This window comes from Anabrus simplex, chromosome 2 (genome assembly GCF_040414725.1).
Source record: "Anabrus simplex isolate iqAnaSimp1 chromosome 2, ASM4041472v1, whole genome shotgun sequence".
In the NCBI taxonomy this organism is placed as follows: Eukaryota; Metazoa; Arthropoda; class Insecta; order Orthoptera; family Tettigoniidae; genus Anabrus; species Anabrus simplex.
In genome coordinates, this window is record NC_090266.1 from 1,162,017,459 (window position 1) to 1,162,036,749 (window position 19,291).

Here is a 19,291-nt window from a genome sequence, read left to right on the forward strand (position 1 = left end):
ATGCCAGTCCCTGTACCTTTAGTAAAGACAGTGTTCGGGATGGTATGGCTACTCACTCTTCCATGTTGTCCAGCACGGAATTCGCGAGTGATTTGGATGGTTGATTTGCATGAATCCACTAGTACAGCGGCGTATGCTGTGATCTAGACGTGAGCTACCACTAGACTTAGGTTATCCCTTGTCCATGGTTCGTTTAGTGAACGTCAAGCCTTAACTGTTTTGATTTGCAGCCAGTAGTCACCTGAGTAGCGTCTTGTGTTGTCTAAGGCTGTTTCACAAGCTACTGCCCTGGCGTCTGCCACTGCCAATACACAACACCTAATCAGTGGGAATGTTAGCCTAAGGTTTAGCAAATTAAAGTACGACTCGTTAGCTGAATGGTCAGCGTACTGGCCTTCGGTTCAGAGGGTCCCGGGTTCGATTCCTGGCCGGGTCGGGGATTTTAACCTTCTTTGGTTAATTCCAATGGCCTGGGGGCTGGGTGTTTGTGCTGTCCCCAATATCCCTGCAACTCACACACCACACACAACACTATCCTCCACCACAATAACACGCAGTTACCTACACATGGCAGATGCCGCCCACCCTCGTCGGAGGGTCTGCCTTACAACGGCCGCACTCGGCTAGAAATAGCCACACGAAATTATTATAGCAAATTAAAGTCCGGTTTTGTAGTTAAATGGGTAGAATACTTGCCTTTGGCCCCGGTTCTATTCTTGGAATCAGCCTCCTCGTACACTTAATGCCCCTGGCTTGAGGAATGAATGTTTATGACATCTTCACCATTCATTTCATTCTCATTAGGTGAACACCAAGCCTTTCCATAGGCTATGCACTGTTATTATTAATTAAGAGTACGAGGAGGTTGATTCCGAGGAAGCTGTGGGGTTGGCTTACCATTTAAAACTGTCAGCAATTTATCTGCATACCGTACTTCAGTTCAGAAAATGGTTTGTCCAGTAACTGTTTTATTACACAAGGTTCAGCCATTTTACAAAAGGTAACCCTACACGGTCAGTCACGTTATACACTGTAACTTCAAATAAATTAAATTTGTTCTGAGAACATGCATACTACTGAATTACAAAAATAATTTTCTCAACTAAAAATAATCAGAAAGATGGCTTGCACACGCAAATACAAACGCGTGACACACATGTACATGGGTCAGTTGTGTCAGTTCGTAGTCTTTCGGAGAACTTGGGGTTTTGCGCTCTCTCCCTCATTAGCAGAGGCGACCTGACAGAGCAAAGCTTTGCACACCTATCCCCTCAGATCCCGCAATTATCGGACATTCAGCAGCAAGCCGCACGAGCTGAGTCGAGGGGAGAGGGTCGCAGCGCCTGGGCTGCAACGTCAGCCTCCGTTGTCTTGCACTCAAAAATACGAGCGATGATTTTTCTCCTTGCTTTCAAGTTTTGTAAATGGAACAGTGTGTCATATGCTTACATTACAATGTGCTTTAGATTTCCATCGTTCTCATTTGAGGTTTGGACTTCACCGATAGCCTTGATAATCCTCAGTTTACGCCGCTTCATAGTACACTCTTGACACAGGGACGCATTCGAAGGCCAGTACCTTGTTGTCTTCGCAGATAGAATGGCCCATTCGTTTAGTGTCAACAATCTGTCCGCGAACAAATGCACCGAGATCTCGAGTCTTTCCCATGCTATGCTCAAATGTTAATCATATGGCCAGTACGTGGTCTGACGACATCACAGTCACCTACCACGCCGTATTTTTGCATTCGACACGCATGATGGCCACAGCGCCATTTCGCCAAAACGGCAGCTGTCCCTGATTCAGTTCCTCATTAGTCTATTTTGACCCTTAAAATTGTAGAAGGAAGACCTTTATCCTCGATTTTCACTTAATTATCAACATTTGATATTGTAAGTACCGTCATACATCCTGTTCCATTAGTAGGAAAATGTGCTTTGTTTTCAACCACCATTTATCTTTCCTAGTATATTTACATCGCACCGACACAGATAGGTCTTATGGTGACGATGGGATAGGAAAGGCCTAGGAGTTGGAAGGAAGCGGCCGTGGCCTCAATTAAGGTACAGCCCCAGCATTTGCATGGGAAACCACAGAAAACCATCTTCAGGCCTGCCGACAGTGGGATTCGAATCCACTATCTCCCAGATGCAAGCTCACTGCCGCGCTCCCCTAACCGCACGGCCAACTCGCCCGGTCAACCACTATTTAGTGACATCAGTCAAAGCATTATTTTCCGTAATTCTTAATTCATTTTTGCTTCCTAAGTGAAAGGGTGCCTTCCTGTCTGAATTTCTTTTGACGTACTTTGTTGTGCTGAAGGTTTATTTTGTAAATTGTTTCGTTATTTTTATAAAAGCACAGCTTCAATAAAACACATACCTTTTGTCTCAACAACATTATTTTGATCTTGTTTCCTATTAAAAAGAATTCGTTTTAGGAACTAAAGTACAAATTATTTTGAACATTATAAAACAGGCAAGACATTACAATAAAATTAATTTGTAGACTATTCTTTGCTTCAAATCCCCATAGGGAATAAAACTTAACTTAGTTTGTATCCAAGATAATCATTAGACAACATGCAATTTTGATCAGATTGTTGGAGTGATTTCCCTTTAACAGCAGACACAGACACAGACACACACTCACACACACACACACACAATTGCTTTGTGTACATTACATAGGTTACCTATGAATGTTCCCAGCCAGAATGGGAAAAGTGGGATGTTAATAATCGGGGCGACAATGTTGATGAACCAGTTAGGTAGAAACGGTGTCACTCGCAGGAACACCAGGTAATACAGTAGGTTATCTTCCTGTTTCTTTACCTGCACAAACAGAGAACTCCAGGCATCAATTATTTCATTTAAGCTTCCTTAAAACTATGGTTTAGATGAAATGTATATCACAACCAGATGTTATCAATTTTGGTTCAAACAAAAACCGAATCGTACCCTTCACCTCATTAGTCATAAAATTATCAGAATTTAGGAGATTTCATTTCATGTAAGTACAAAAAATACACATTAATTCAAACCTTGCAAAAGAAAGCCGGTATAGAAATTTAAAAGTTCAAAAATTATGTGAATTATCAAACTTTACAAATATCGTAATTGTTTGTTAGAATGTCGAATGTGCAGAAATGGAGTTAATGTTTTCAAAACGAATGCAGCAATTATTATCCTCTTTATTTCTAATGAATCACAAAAGATAAATTGGTGTATACTTTCTGATCATATCCAACCTGACAACAACATGAAAATAATCGCACTGTCCCAAAGACAAAATTCCCAGTAGTGCACTTTAATACAGAATGAGTCTACCCATTCTTGGATATTATCATATCTCTAACTCTGCTGGGAGACTCACTACCAGGCCTTTGAATCTATTTGGGTGTATAAGAGTCCATTCTTCACGAAGAGTTCTGGCTGGAGCGGTTCATGAAGTTGATTGTTGAAATTTATAGAGAAGTTAGCAATCATAATTCTTGTTCAGTCCAGAGGTGTTCTGTGGGCTCTAATATACTTGGCGAGTTCATTTCCAGAACCTTACATTCCACACAAAATTCCCATGAAAAAACCTTCCATCGAACTGCCACACTGTATGGCGTGATTCATCACTCCAAACCATACGTTTTAAGTTGTCCAATGTCTTAGGCTAATCTAGGTTGCACATAGCGCCCACAGCAAGAATACTTGGATTATGGGTAGCTGCTTCACTACAGAACTCCAGTTCTCTTAACGATCGACGCATACTCCCTTTCTGGCCGAATGGCTTGTGGCACAGCAGAATTCGCGGATAATTAATTATTTCGGTGGGCAACAATGTTCATAAATCAGCGTCTTTAAGATTCGGTGGTTCTTGTCAGTAATGGATTCATTGTGGCGATGTCTTCACGTCTCCACTACATAATCACGACAAGGACAATTTGAGATGTGTACAAATGGACCTAATAATAATTTCGTGTGGCTATTTCTACCCGGGTGCAGCCCTTGTAAAGCAGACCCTCCGATGAGTGTGGGCGTCATCTGCCATATCACTGCGTGATGTTGTGGTGAAGGATAGTGTTATGTGTGGTGTGTGAGTTGCAGGGATGTTGGGGACAGCACAAACACCCATCCCCGAGCCACTGGAATTAACCAATGAAGGTTAAAATCCCAGACATGGCCAGGAATCGAACCCGGGACCCTCTGATCCGAAGGCCAGTACGCTGACCATTCAGCCAACGAGTTGGACCGAAATGGACCCGAAAGATTAACTGCTGTTGTGAAAATCATTGTCCAGTCATTATTAAGTCAATGGAATTTATTATTATTCAACAATACACATTCTATCCATAAATAATTGGCCAGTCAATTTCCAAGACCTTACTTCCTACAAAAAGAAAAATCTTGCAAGTCCGAACCTCCCACCGACTTAAAGGATAACGCCCTCTATCTGCCCAAAATATTCGATTGTTGGGCGAAGGGTGATGGTTGAAAGAAAAGCGGTGTATGAGAATTTGGTAACACTTCACAACAATCTTCTTCCTTTTATACCGGTAAGTCCGGTTGAAGTGATATATAGGTTTCAGCATACTATTACAGAGGAGTTTCAGATGCTTTTGGACAGATATGTCTATATGATTCATTTAATTCCAATTTATAGAATTAGCATACAAAAAAGAATTAAAACGGAAGGAACCAAACACATTAACTCAAAAACACAAATGTGTGCAGATTACATTCGCAGTGTATTCAATCTGTTCAAAGCAAGCTTTTTTTGTTTAATATAATATGTTCATGATATCTCATTTAACTGAACATCAAAACAGCCTTCAAATACAATATATAGGCCATTTATTTTCGTACTGCATACTACTTAACCAAGCGACCTCAGTAACCCCTTTGATGACAGTCGGCAGACTTAGCAAATTTAATGCATCTACAAAAGTAGTTATGTCATGAACGACTTAATAATTTACATATTACTTTAATATAAATACATTTTACCTCAAAAAAATGGGACTCACAAGGGAAGCGTTCGGACGTAGACGATAATCTTCACGAAACTTTCTGGGTGAACAAGCAAAATATCAAAGTAACTTGTGTGTAGTGTGGCACTTCGCAATCACCCGCAACCTCTTAAACAAGGCTAATGAAAGTAGGATGCGCGATTGCAATGTCTGCAGTTAACGGGTCAACCTGTGCAATATGAGAAATGTAAAGGCTGAGATTACGTGCAACATCTTGAATTTTCAAATGGTATATACATACACCTCAATCTACATTGTGGTAATGTGATGTTGGTGTGAGAAGCCCGTGCTGCAAACAAAGCTGAATATCACAACATGAACAAATAATAATAAAACTAGTGTGACAGCCAGCAGTGCTGCATGTTTCAAGAACAGCAAAATTGATGTTCAGCTAATTATGGAACGGAAGTGGCGTGTCTTATGACACGTATCCAGATGCCTTACACGTTCAGCGAAGCTTAGGCTGTTACTGGGTGCAATCAACTGGTTGTACTGTGTATAAAAGAAAGACAGTTGAAAATGGATAACCTGTCATGCAGGTTCTCAGCATTCACCTCATCACGACGTGTGTACACTTCCATGAGTCGCGCAAATAAGTTGTACCGGCGAAGGAAATGGACGTCAAGAGGCTCACAGTACTGGTAGGCCCACATTATAACATATGTAGTTTTGTTGCTGATTTACATCCCTGAGCCCGAAGGCTTGGCCGTCAAATTTGTGCCGGTTTGGCCAAACGATGAATCCAATAACAGAGTGATGCACCCTTTAGTTCTGGCTCCAGTACTTCGGGCATTCAGTACAGTACGAGAGTTGTTGACATCTTACACCTGGTGCTGCAGTCATACTCTACTCTTGGAGGTTGTTTGAGTTGTAGTGTGTCGGAAACACGTTTAATGAGACAAAAATCCAGTCTGTCAAACACACAACAATTTAAATATAAATTATAACATTATAAACGTACCTGTAAAAAATATACACTACTATACTACACTATACTATGTTTCGTTCTACAGGAACATCCTCAGATTCGATCAAATCACTTAAAACAAGCGTATATATGTACAGTATTGTTTAGGTTACGTAAACTTGTCAATAATAAGAGAGTTAAATGATAATACGAACAAGCATGGACAAATAATGAATTTATAAGTATTAACATAATGAACCACTTCTGAACTTATCTAGACTGCCGATGCTAAGCCCGTTGTCACCAAGCACTATTTCAGGACTTTGGTCATGGAGAGGCAAATGGAAAGTTTTGGGCATAGCACACTGCTTGAAGAGAGGGGGGGAGAAGGGGAGGAGCGTGCGGAACATTGTGGATCCTTTCTATTGGATGTTATAATCTATAAAATGTACCGTGGAGAGGGGAGGGGGAATAGGGTGGAGCGAGTGGAACACTGTGGAACCTTCCTTCATCTCTGGAGAGGGGAGAAAAGGTTATTAACTTTCTTAATGTTATAATGTACTTTAATGTAACTTGGATGAATTTCCCACCCGCTTCCTGAAAGCATATGTAGAATTTCTTTGCAAAGCTTCCTTACATGGAGTAGGAGTGGGTGGCAGATGCAACGCCTTGAATGGCAGCTTCAGTCACCTTTACCCTGGCCATTGACAGTGTCCTATATGACGTGTATTCACACCCAAATCTATTTTGGTCGGTACTGAACACTATGTCGACACCGACGGCTGTAGCAGAAATGAAGGCCGCAACTTCGCATATAAATTACAAAGTTCTGGTCCTCATGACTGTGTAAAGAGTAACATTCCACCTTGTAACGAAACTTGTGATCTTACATGGTGTCATTTTACATCGACGTTTTAACTAATGCAGGAAATACTTACTGTCATTAAAATTGGGAATGTCCAGTAAGGCAGCTGCTACTTACGCTCATATCTTTAAATGGCAATAGTGAATTGCGTGTCCTATGCCATATGCATTCCGGAATTTGATGTACGTATGCTCGTGAACTCGAACTTGACACCGAGGTGTCGTATTTATTCTTCTCCCCCCCCCCCCTAACGTTTTAGTTGTGGGCTAATCGCCATTGAAATTCGTGTCTTATAACTAAAATTTCCTCAAACTATCTTTGCTTTTCCTTACAACTTCTAGTTTTATTTAATTCACTACTACTCTGAGCATAGCGCTCATTGTCTTGGTTTGAAATTACGGAAAGTAAAGTTCCTTGTTTGTGCTGCTCTCTCTACTGAGAATTCGTACTGCGATGCTCCGCCCCCTAACCAATTAGAGCTCTCTGTGTTGGAAGCTCTTTCTCGCTCATCATTGCCGAGCGCGAGAGAACGGCTATTAAGGTATTGTGAATTGAAGGAGATGCATCGCCAGCGTACCTCGTGTCTCGTGCAGGAGCAGGTTCAAGCCTGTGTGATGGATTATGGCTAAGTAATATTAGTGAGAGAGCTCTCTCTCTCCCTCAGTATTGTTTTAGTGTTCTACTTCATCATGGGAACGTCCCCAGACTGTATGAATTAATTATTTTTCTTGGTTGGAGACATCTCATCAACGTGAGTATGCTAATGACGTTATGGCGTCATCTCTGGCTCAGCGGAAATTTTTTCCGTGCCTTAATCAACATGGTCTCCTTTCGGCATTCATCAATTTCGAAAAACTATTGCGCTACGTGTGGCGTGTGGGACTTTAAATTGCTTTCAGTCTCCTCCTCTCGGCTTAACCTTTTTTAAATAATTGTATTCTAAAGACAATTCGGGTTCGTTGTAATAGAAGTGTTTGTGGTATTGATCGTGTACTGAAGGTATTTTGATATTGATCCGGGGTGAAGGTGAATTATGATCTAAATTATAAAAGAAAAAATTGAAAAGATACCGAACTGTTTTTAATTATGTTTGCTACCAAATCACCCCACTAGGTAAAGTTTTGAACCATTTGATTTCTAACCAAGATAACGGTAATTTTATTTAATTTTTCTCTGTCTTAATTTTAATTTTCTTTAATTTTTTCGTGTAAAATTATGTTTTGCTCTTTCATTGTTTGTGCCATTGTTACTGTTTTATTTCGGTAATGGCTTTTGTTCATGGCGTGTGTGCGTTGCAGTGGCAATTGGTAATTGTTGTTGTTGATGATGATTGTTGATGGGGAGATTGATGATGATTCTTTCTCGGAGACTAGCTATCTTGTGTGACGATTCTACTTTTTATGACTCCCCTTGCTCTTATAAAATTTTGAGCTCGTAAATGAGCCATTAATTTTTAATATTTGGCTTCTTATTCTCCCTGTTTGAGTGGTAGTCGTTGTGATGATTATAATCTGGACTGCCGATAGCGTTCCTGTTGGAGAGAACTCCTTGGTTAAGGAAGTAATATTTTAAAGAAAAATAATAAACAAAAGAATTATTTTATTTACCCTATTCCTCTGGTATGTTGAGGCTTCTAAAGATATTAGTTTAAGTTATGCCTAGTTCATTTTCTTTTTCTTTTTTGTTGGTCGTCCACGATGTACGTTTTAGAGTTTTAAGCTAACTTAATTTTCTATTTGTTTCTTTTTTAATTTTTCCTGGGTGGACGTTTTTCCCTGTTACTATTCAATTTATATTATTTATTAAATAAATCCTGTTTATTTTTCTTTCAAGAAAAGACGTGTTGTTCTTCTTTTTAAAGGTTGGCATTTTGATACCAGGTTCCTTTATAAATTTTCCACGGGTTTAAATGAGAGACCTTTCCATCAGTTCAGGTAAGTTTCTTTCTTGTTTATTTTGATGGTGTTTTGGGGGTGTCTGATTGCGCTTCCTTTTTTTCTTTGTGAACTTGCTCATTTGCTGTAACTGCTAGTTGGTGTTCCCTTTCTTTTTACTGCCGTTATCGTAGTGTTGTGTGTTTGACTACGTAATTGGTCAAACTTTTCTGTGTTCTAGCGTCCCACCTCTCTCAAACGCTTTACTATTTCCCTCACTTTTTGTCTTTCGATAAAGTGTCTGGCGTTGCATCATTATCACATCATAAGGTCTGTCCTTCCCGCATGACAGCGCTGCCATGTGCATGTTGCTCCATTGCAATCCGGCTGTCAAGGCGAGTTGTCCGCTTGGTAATTCTGCTTCACCTCATTCACAGTGCATGTGCCACAGCATGTGGATTACAAGTTTTTGCTAAACACACAATACTATCTGCATCTCACGAGAAGTCGCGACAGCTTGTAGGTACGGCAAGCATAACAGATACTACATTCTTAACTACAAACATTAGTCGCGACAGATAATGTGAGCTGCTGCATATTCCTTACTAAACTGTTCATTGTGGAGTACTTATTGAATGTGTAACTAAAACACAATTGCACTAGCACTTTGAAACTTCACACCACCACCTCAATTCGGAAGAGTCACCGCGGACGGAACCATTGTTTATTGCCAGGCCTTGAGACTTGAGCTAGGCGCATGCGCGGTAGCCATGCTTAACCCTCGCACCTCTTACCACGCACCCATGCGACTTCTCGTCAGACGACTATAGTAGTATACACGTATTCAAAGCACAGTATTCGTTAGCAGTGGAACGGTCTCATGCGTTGAAGCAGACTGCTGAAGCAACAATCACTGATGTACACAAGGAAGTGTACCTGCCATGTATGCACAGTATAGACATCGGATTTATATGATGTATAATTCACCAATATAGTAATATGCTGCAAAATGTGGTGAAACATGCATTTAAGTATGCACTTATTTTCATGCTATTTAACACTTGTATGAAATGCAAACGTAACATTGTTTTAGTAGACTCACGCGATTCATCCACACCAGTATATAAAATCATGGTCATGAATAAACAACTGAAAGAAAAACAAAAATCACACTACTTACAGCTGCGACAGTTCCATTAGTACAAACAATCCGTGCATAGTTTGTGAGACGTATCAATCTATCAGTGTTCAATGTTAAAACAAAGTGCACACGTCTGCTGGTTGAGACACGGTGTGTTAATTAATACACATGGTAAATCAATTAGTAAAGTAGCAAGTCTCCAAAAACCGTAAAAGTAGTTAGTGGAACATAAAGCAAATACATAGTTCAGGTTGTAAATAAAACGTGTAAAAAACTCAAATGTGAAGAAACATACTTAAATACACATTCCTCTTCCATTTTGCACTGAACACACAACTTTTCCTGCCCATAATTTGCTTTACATTACACTACAATAGTCTTGTCGAAGTTTTCTGGTATAAATCTCAGGCTTTTGTCTGATAAAACTACCTTAAATGCGGAGAATTATCTCTCCACACCTACAGCTGTGACACGACAGAAATTGAATTCGGAGCGAGTGTAGATGTTAAACATTCTGGTAGATCAACATTATTAGTACCAACCAAATATGTGTTTATAGCTACCATGTGTTGTAGCCCAGGTTTCGTTTAAGGACATCAAGTTATTTTGTTTGCAGACGAAATCCGAGGCTTCCTGAGATCCAGTTCACGCTTCACATTCACTACAATGTCTAGCGAATCCCCAAGACGCACCCGACGTGTTTCTAGCTTCTTTATTAGTAGTGTATTTTGAGGGGTTCTGCGGAATCCAATAGGATCAGTATCCAGGATCGCTCGGCTAAGTTAAGCTATACTAACCTCAACCTCACATTACTGATTGATTGATTGATTGATTGATTGATTGATTGATTGATTGATTGATTGATTGATTATCGATTGATCGATTGTATGATTGACTGATTGGCAATGACGTCACCTACGAGGGTCATTCAAAAATTACTTACCGTTAGCTAAGACTACGTATTAACCTCACAGTAATATCACTGCCTACCCTACCCAGCATCTGTTTTACGCCTGGCTGCCCTTCCTGGCGTCACTTAGAGGGACATTAAAAAGACAACCTAATGTAACGTTAGCTCAGAGTGCGTAGTTAACCTGACTGGCTACCCTTCTGGGTGCTCTTTTTACGCCTGACTGCCCTTCCTGTCAGCTACGAGGGTGACTCACAAAGTACTAGAACTAATTTAAAGTTAGCTAACAGTGCGTAGTTGACCTCACTGGCTTCCCTTCCCAGCTGCTGTTTCTTAGGCTTGACTGCTCTTCTTGACGTCACCTAGGAGGGCCATTCAAAAATACTTAACGTAATTTTAACGTTAGCTAAGAGTGCATAGTTAACCCAACTGGCTGCCTTTCCCAGCTGTTAGATTTTACGCCCGGCTGCTCTTCCTACTGCATCACCTACAAGGGTCATTCGAAAAGTACCTAACCTAACTTAACGCTAGCAATGAGTGTGAGTATAACCTCACGCTAACTTCACCGGATTCCCTTCCTTTCTCCTGGCTTCCCCACTTAACGTCACTTACGAGGGTCATTTGGAAAATACCTATTATTGATTTATTGACCGGGCTATGACTTCACACACGAGGGTAATTTGAAAATAAATTACTTTTCTTGCTGTCCTTCCCGACACAAGTAAGGGCTTAACTTCACAATCAAAAGACCTGCATCTGGCGAGCCGAACATGTCCTCGGACACTCCCGGCACTAAAAGCCATATGCCATTTCAGTTACACTCCTGAAATAAAAGGACAATCTATGCTATCCCGTCTATTCACAAACAAAATGTATTCACGTATTTGACATACCATAAAATACCATGATGATATGGTAACTGTTGTTCTATTGACTGCCTCTAACATGTTATAAATGCGGCTTCCCGGTCACAGTGACTATTAATTCCTCTCATTGGAACAAATCCGCTGACCATGACTTAGATTTATTTTTCTGGTCACCATAATAATTTGTAACTGAAATATTAATCGCTCGTATCCGTGTTTCCATTGTTGCACATAAAATATCAAAATTGTTAATTCTACTCACAAAACAGAATATCAACATTGTCCAACTTTCTGAAATCTTCATTATTATTAAATTTTCTTATACCGTTCAAACATATGGACATAATTGGACATATAATAGCTTTGCCTATTACCACGAATTTTAAATTTCTAAATATGCCAATTATTTAGTTCATGACGAGCGATTACGACGGGCGTCTGGATACGACAACCATCCGGTCCTTTCAACGTTTATCCGAACATTTGACGCGTGCATCAGTACTATTCTTTCATCATGATTCTATTTTTTTCGTTCCTAAATGTCATCATTAGCATCTGTAGTTGATTTATTATTTATTTCATGTACTTGATTTATTTCATCATTTCCTCCCATAATCCTCTAAATTATCAGCTTTTCACTCACACGTATTTAATTCCTCTTTGATCCCCATTATCCAATATTCTCCACCGGTACAGAGACGCGAATTCTTCTCCTCTTGTAGGGAAATTATCATTTTTATCTCTCAGAACGAATTTAGTTAGTGCTCATCTTTATCTCACTTATATACACATTATGGATATCCTGACGTTCCATCAGTACCTCGACAATTGCGACTTTGTGTTACATCAACGTTTCAGAACAATATTCTCGTATATTTTAGAAAATCCCAATTATTTTATAATCGTAAAATACCTTATTATAAATCCCATTTATGCATTATTATTAACATCGTTATCTGTCGTCAGTCACAAATTTTGCGTATATAACGATTATCTATTTACTAATAACAATAATCTCAGCAGCAAAATTATTATTATTATTATTATTATTATTATTATTATTATTATTATTATTATTATTATTATTATTATTATTATTATCCCCCGTTAGTAAGTAACACAGTTCATCCTACATTGAAATGTTAATTGCCTCTGTAATACATATTCTGACTTAATGTCTGGCCACATTACTACAGAAATTGCACTATAATTTATTATACGTGAAGTGGGATTACTATTAAGGTTAGCTGCAGTTCTAAAGACACGATCGCCTTTATTACATCGTTATATTACGGAAGATAACTTGATAATAATTTGTAAAACAACATTTCGTATTCTACTTACATTGTTGAATGTGTTAACATTCGGACTACTCCTCAGGATGTCTCTCGGCCCCTGTGGTGATTATTTAATCCATCATGACGGCATCACTCTTGTTTGACGATACATTTGGAGCACACGAGTTATTTTCGGCAGCCGCCCTATTACAATGGCTCTTGATATTACACTTCATTTTTAACTTATTCACTAACACAGTATTGTTTTGTCCACTGCTCCGACGTCTTCAGCTGGGCTGAAGTGAAACTCTCCTCAAATTGCGTCAGCATATCAGCTGGTCACTTGCAAGAAAGGAATGGAACTCCCTTTTAAATATAGGCCCTGGTCACCGTCGTTTCCCTAGGGTCAGTTCCAACGTTTGTAAATAACACGGTTCACTGCCCTTTTCCCTATCCATCTAGCGGTACTGGCTAATGAGCTCGAAGTGGGGTTTGTACCTGTTCTCCCGGTCTATACAAGACTTTGAAAACTTGCTATATGTAATGTTGTTTGCTTCCTTTCCTTCCTACAACCTGGACGGTCTTTCACAGTCTATACTTTGTTAACTACCATGCGTTTATGTGAACATGATATTCAAGATTCAAGATACCCGTCTCCCTTAATCTCGAAAATCATAGATTAGGGAGAGGGTATTATTTATTGTAATCGTTTCATAATTTCATAATTTGTGATACATGCCGTATACAAAATTAGACGGAGTCACTTAAATAACTATTGTGAATAGTGTTAATAATTGGTACATGCGATGAATGTTCATATAAAGCAGGTGCATAGAACTTGAACACAGAAAGAATACTATAAACTGAATGTTGAAGTTCCATTCATATATAGTATTATGGCAGAAAAAACCAAAACATCTATTTATAGTGATATCTTTTCAGATTATCAAAGATAATATTGCCTTTGCAGGCTGTTAAGAAAAGAGAGAAAACGGAAATTATTACTCGACAATACATAAAACTAGTAAAACTACTGTAACGAGGTAGTTCCATGCTATCCCTTAAGCCTATGTACCTAATGGCTCTAGACTTCAACGGAGTTATATTGTCTAGGTTACCTTAGGCACAATTCGGTTCCTGGCTGACATGTATCATATCCTTTCCTTCCTTCAATTTTCTGCTCCACCTTCCCCTAATAATGTTAAATAATTTTGCAATTCTATCCGGGTGCATCTATTCTCTGTTCAATAACTTCACAACTGTATACAACTGATTTTCGTTCTCTTTTTTTCTTTACATCCTCATCGTCTATGAATTTTTCTCGTATTTCCTTTGTCATAGAGCAATCTTCTATAAGGTGTGCCCATCCCATCTCTTCAGAGCATATTAAACATTTATTTTCATCCCTGTCCCTTCTATATGCTTTATTTTTATGTATCCCCATGAACCACCATATTATACCCCTCATTCTCTTTTTTGTTATAAACTCTACATTTATTCTCATTCTCCCATATATATTACAAAATTCTTCTAATGAACTTTTACTTCTACATTGTGCATCAATGTCTTGTTTTTCAATATCCTTAATTCTTAGAACTATTTCTTTACATATTTTCCACTTCTCTATACATTCTTTTTCCCAGTAACATCCCATTCCAATCGTTTCTAAAATATTCCGTACCCCATCCACCCAGTATTCTTTGTTCTGATGTTTCGTTTGGTGTTGATATGCTATCTGTAAAATTTCGCCCCCTTCTCGCAACTTCATTCTCAACCAATACTTTATTATCCTTTTAATAATGTCCATTCGCAGAATTATATCTTTGCACATCATTCTCACTCCACAATTAGCTGTACAGCTGGGTAGACCCATAATTATTTTCCCAAATCTACTCGTAATTGTATCAAGTGAGTCAACCCTATTTTCAACTCCCCAAATTTCCGCTCCGTACAACACTCTAGATTTAACTACTGCATTAAAACATTTTTATGCACTCTGTAGTCTGTGTTGGGCATCTTCTTCTCCAGTATGCTAATGGCTGACAGTGCACTCATGCCTTTTAGCTTTGATCTTTTTATTTGCTCTGACCACTTTCCGTTTCCACTTAAAATCATACCCAAGTATTCTACTTTATTGACAACTTCTAACCTCGTCTCGCCCATCCACCATTTTTCATTCTTTGATAATTTATGTCCTTTTTTGCACACCATTACCTTGGTTTTCTGTACATTGATTTTTAAGTTCCATTCTTGACAGTAATTTACCCCCATATTTATACTACCTTGCATACTATTGGGTGTCAAAGTGAGCAGAAGGATGTCGTCAGCAAAAATGAGGCCCGGAATATCCCGGTTCTCAAGACTTGGGTAAACCCATGCCTCGAAGCCTTTCGATTGAAAGATATCATTTATAAAGAGTAGAAACAGTACTGGTGACAATTTACAACCCTGTTTTAATCCTACATTAGAGAATATTTCTCCAAATACTACGCCCTCCTTAGTTTTTATTGCGCACCTTACTTCTGCATATATATTTTCAACCGCTGTTATCATCTTCTGGGACACCCCTATCCCTCTCATCTTGGCCACGACCGCCCCTCTGCTCACAGAATCAAATGCTTTCTCCAAATCAATAGTAGTAATGTATACTTTTCCTCCTTTCTTTTTTACATACTTATCTATTATTGTTTTCACTACAAAAATATTATCTGTTGTCCTCATCCTTTCTCTGAAACCTGCTTGCAGCCTCTCCAGAATCGAATCCCCCTCTGCCCACTTCATTATCCTTTTTGCTAACACACCTGTATATATTTTACTTAACGTATCTAGCAACGTTATACCCCTGTAGTTGTTAGGGTTATTTTTATCTCCCTTCTTCTTATAGATTGGGCAGATCACTCCCTCTTGCCAAGATTTTGGGAACTCACCTCCTTCAAATATTTTGTTAAATAGTTTCGCCATACTTTCTAGGATATCCTTATTTTGCGCCAGCTGCTTCCAAAATTCGTTAGTGATACCCGAAATCGCTCCTGATTTGCCTTTTCTGGCTTTCCCTAGTACCTCCCTTATTTCTTCTTTCGATATTTCCTTATCTAATGCCGGCACAGTACACCCTAGCCCTACCGATATACCGGTATCGTTTAATCTCGGTCTCCACCTATCTTCAACCTTTAATAGTTTCTTATAGTGCTCCACCCAGATAGCCTGACTTATTACCGTCTGCTGCGGCAGCTTCCGTATTCCACAAATCCCCTTAATTGTACTCCATACTTTTCTACTATCATTCTGTTTTGCATTGCTATTTAATTCGACAACTCTCTGCTCCTGCCATTCAGACTTAGTTGCATACAGTAATTCCATATATTCTCTTCTCAAGTTACAGAATCCCATCCTATGGTTTTCTCCCCCATGCTTCCGAAACTCCTTCAATGCTTTAATCACTTCATACTTTTTATGCCTGCATTCGTCATTGTACCAGCCTTTTCCTATTATATTCTGCCCCTCCTTTATCCTCATCTTCTCCCCTGCCATCTTTACAGAATTTTCAATTATTTTAACTGCTGTATTCGTTTGGTTACTCTCGATCATTGAATCTATTCCAGCTTTCACTATCTGTCCTATTTCTCCATCATAATAATTCATAAACTCGTTTTTTAGCTCCTCTCTCCACCTATATTTAGTGACTATCGTTTCTTTGTATTTTATCATATTGCTTGTTGGTGTCTTACCCTCTCTAACTTTTATTCTGACAATAATTGGGAGATGATGTGATTCACCCCATTCCTTAACCTCCATACTTTTAATCACAGGCAACGCATTCCTGGAGCATAACGCCAAGTCTATGCTACTACCCCCTGTTTCCATAATGTATTTCAGGTTCCCTAATTCGTCGCCATGCCACCATCCATTCAAAATATATAATTCTATCGTACCACATAGCTCTAGCAACTTTTCTCCATTTTTATTACAACCCTTATCCTGGCTCACTCTCTTTTTTACATAAACAGCTTCTGTCTCCTTGTCGTATACCGGCTTCTGGTCTGCAACCCTCGCATTGAAATCCCCCATTATTAGAATGCCTGTATCCTCAAAAATATTTTGTACTCTATTGATTTCTAATGCCAACTCATCAAAGAAAACCCTTTTCGCAAATGGCGAGGTTTCAGGAGGGTAGTAGACAAAACCAATACATAAGTCTGACTCATTTTCATCATACATCTTTATTCTGACCCACATCATTTCCTCCATTTCTGATTCTATCTGAATTATTCTAGCTTGCAAATCCTCCCTAACCATCACCATTATCCCACCCGGGTATCTGCCCCTTTCGGTTCGTCTCTCTTTTGACTTGTGATAGACTGTGAACTCTCCTATTTCTATAATAGTTTTCGGTGGAATCCAGGTTTCCACACATGCGAGAATATGCAAGCTATGTAATAACTCTTTAAAAGCTTCATTCTGTAACTTACTCCTAAGGCCTTCAATGTTGATACACCCTACTCTTATCTCTAGTTATGTCTTTCTCCCTTGTCCCTCACTCTGGCTGATCTTCTTGAACCTCGTAATCCTTGTTACACCTAGATCTTCAGTGTTCTCATCTAGAGTGTTAACACCTTCTCTATCAAGGCTACCTTCATTTGCATTACCCTTTCTGAGCAAGAAGTCTTTGATACTCACACGTCTGCGTTTCGGTGTTGCTTCTTTCATAGAGTCTGCACTCAGGTGCCTCTGAAGGTCGCCTGGACTGCCTTCGCTATTCGCTGTCTCAGCATCTGTTACTTCCTCTCTCCGTCCTTGTTGCATCGCTGGCTGGTTGTCCCTCGCTGCTCCGCATTCTGCTGGTCTCAGCTGCCTCGTACGTTCACCTTCCTCCTCGGCCAATGTACTCGCTGTATTGTACATATTCTTTAACTGCTCTACTCCCCAGGTCCTCGTCCAGTTACTGTCCCCCACCACTAATTTGTTGCGCCTTATGTAGGCCCTTAATCCTTCACGTCTAGCTTTCCATAGGTGAAACTGTAGCATTTTCTGGTTCCTGAAGGCTTCTTTTTCCATCTCCTGTTTGACCCATGTGTTCTCACCTTTCAACCGGTTTATACTATGCAGAATCTTTCTCACTAGTAGGTTTGATACAAATCTCACTCTCTCTGGTCTCTTGCCTTTTGTTTTCCCCATTCTCTGTAGTTCTTCTATATCGGCCTCTCTGCAGCTATTCTTCATCTTCTCGTTAATTAGCTCCAGCACTTTGAATACCAGGTCTTCTTTAGTGTTCTCTGGTAGCCCATATATTAAAAAAAATTCTTTCGGGTTTCCTCTTGTCTTCTTTCTCCTGCCATCTCAACTCTTTTATCTCTTCCTCCATTCTCCTCACCTTATCCCTCAAACTTGATATTACTTTATTATTTTGGACCGCCCTTTCCGTCACTTTTCCTATCTCCTCTTTCACCATTTCTCGTAGATCACTAGATTGCTCTCGTAATAGCTCTCTCATTTGTTCAGTTTGAGCCTTACTAAATTCCCTTATCTTCTCCATGTCTTTCCAACCAACCACATTCTCATGATCAGGTCCAGGGTTCATCTCGACCCCTCCAATAACCAACAACACTGCTATCACTGATGCAGCCATCAAAATTGAAACCAAACTCACCTGCTGTCCGGTTCTGCCACTCATATTGCGCCTCGTATTCCTGCCTCTACCGTGCCAACGACCTATCGTCACCCGGTACAATTCTACTGAAATCCCCATGTCAGCACTCACTCACTCAACAACCTTCCTCTTCGCTTGCACGATTACAACTGGTGAACATGATATTCCTAGACGGGCTGTCATATTTACCCGCGAATTATGAAAGTGATTGGTACAGTTTTGAGTGTATCTAACATCCATCAGCTAATTTGATCAGTTCTCGTCTGTTTCCAACAACGAAAGTGATAATTAATAGTTTGTAAGTTCAAAATTACTCCTTGGTTCACATGCTGAAATTCCATACTGGTTCGGTTGCTTCGCATTGACATTTGTCTGACAGACATAACGAAAGTCAGCGCACAGTTGTTGAGTGGACTGAATACATCGTGTACCATAGATGAACTAAGTTGAGTGTGTGAGTGGCATTGTTTTGGGATCTACTTTCAAAGTCTGGGGTGAACTTTCCCCCATGCCGGCTAGGTAGAGCTATGCAAAACTGCCCGTTTCTACAATATAAATAGTAGCACTGTCTTTCCAGGTGTTCTGAGTTTATAAAATTGGTGCAGTAATATCATCATCCCTAAACCACATATCCGATCACCCACTTAATTAATAATCACTCGGTTTGGTGGGAATAATTGTACCGGCCCAGGCACTGCCCTGGGCAGTGCTTTGCCCAACATCTGTTTATAGATCAAACAGTTAATTTTTCCTACGTGCAGGTCAGATTTTTAACAATCTAGGA

At 39.6% G+C, this 19,291-nt stretch overlaps 1 protein-coding gene across 2 annotated transcripts in view; it reads right to left on the reverse strand.

Moving 5' to 3' along the window:
• LOC136863378 (transmembrane protein 41 homolog) overlaps positions 1-19,291 on the reverse strand; it is a 128,058-nt gene that overhangs the window by 23,531 nt on the left and 85,236 nt on the right. Inside the window, exon 5 of one of the 2 annotated variants that reach the window (XM_067139781.2) lies at positions 2,696-2,834. The exons of the other annotated variant lie outside the window; for it this stretch is intronic. Coding sequence (XP_066995882.2) covers positions 2,696-2,834 — 139 coding nt within the window. The remainder of the gene's footprint in view (positions 1-2,695; positions 2,835-19,291) is intronic. 2 annotated transcript variants of the gene reach the window in all.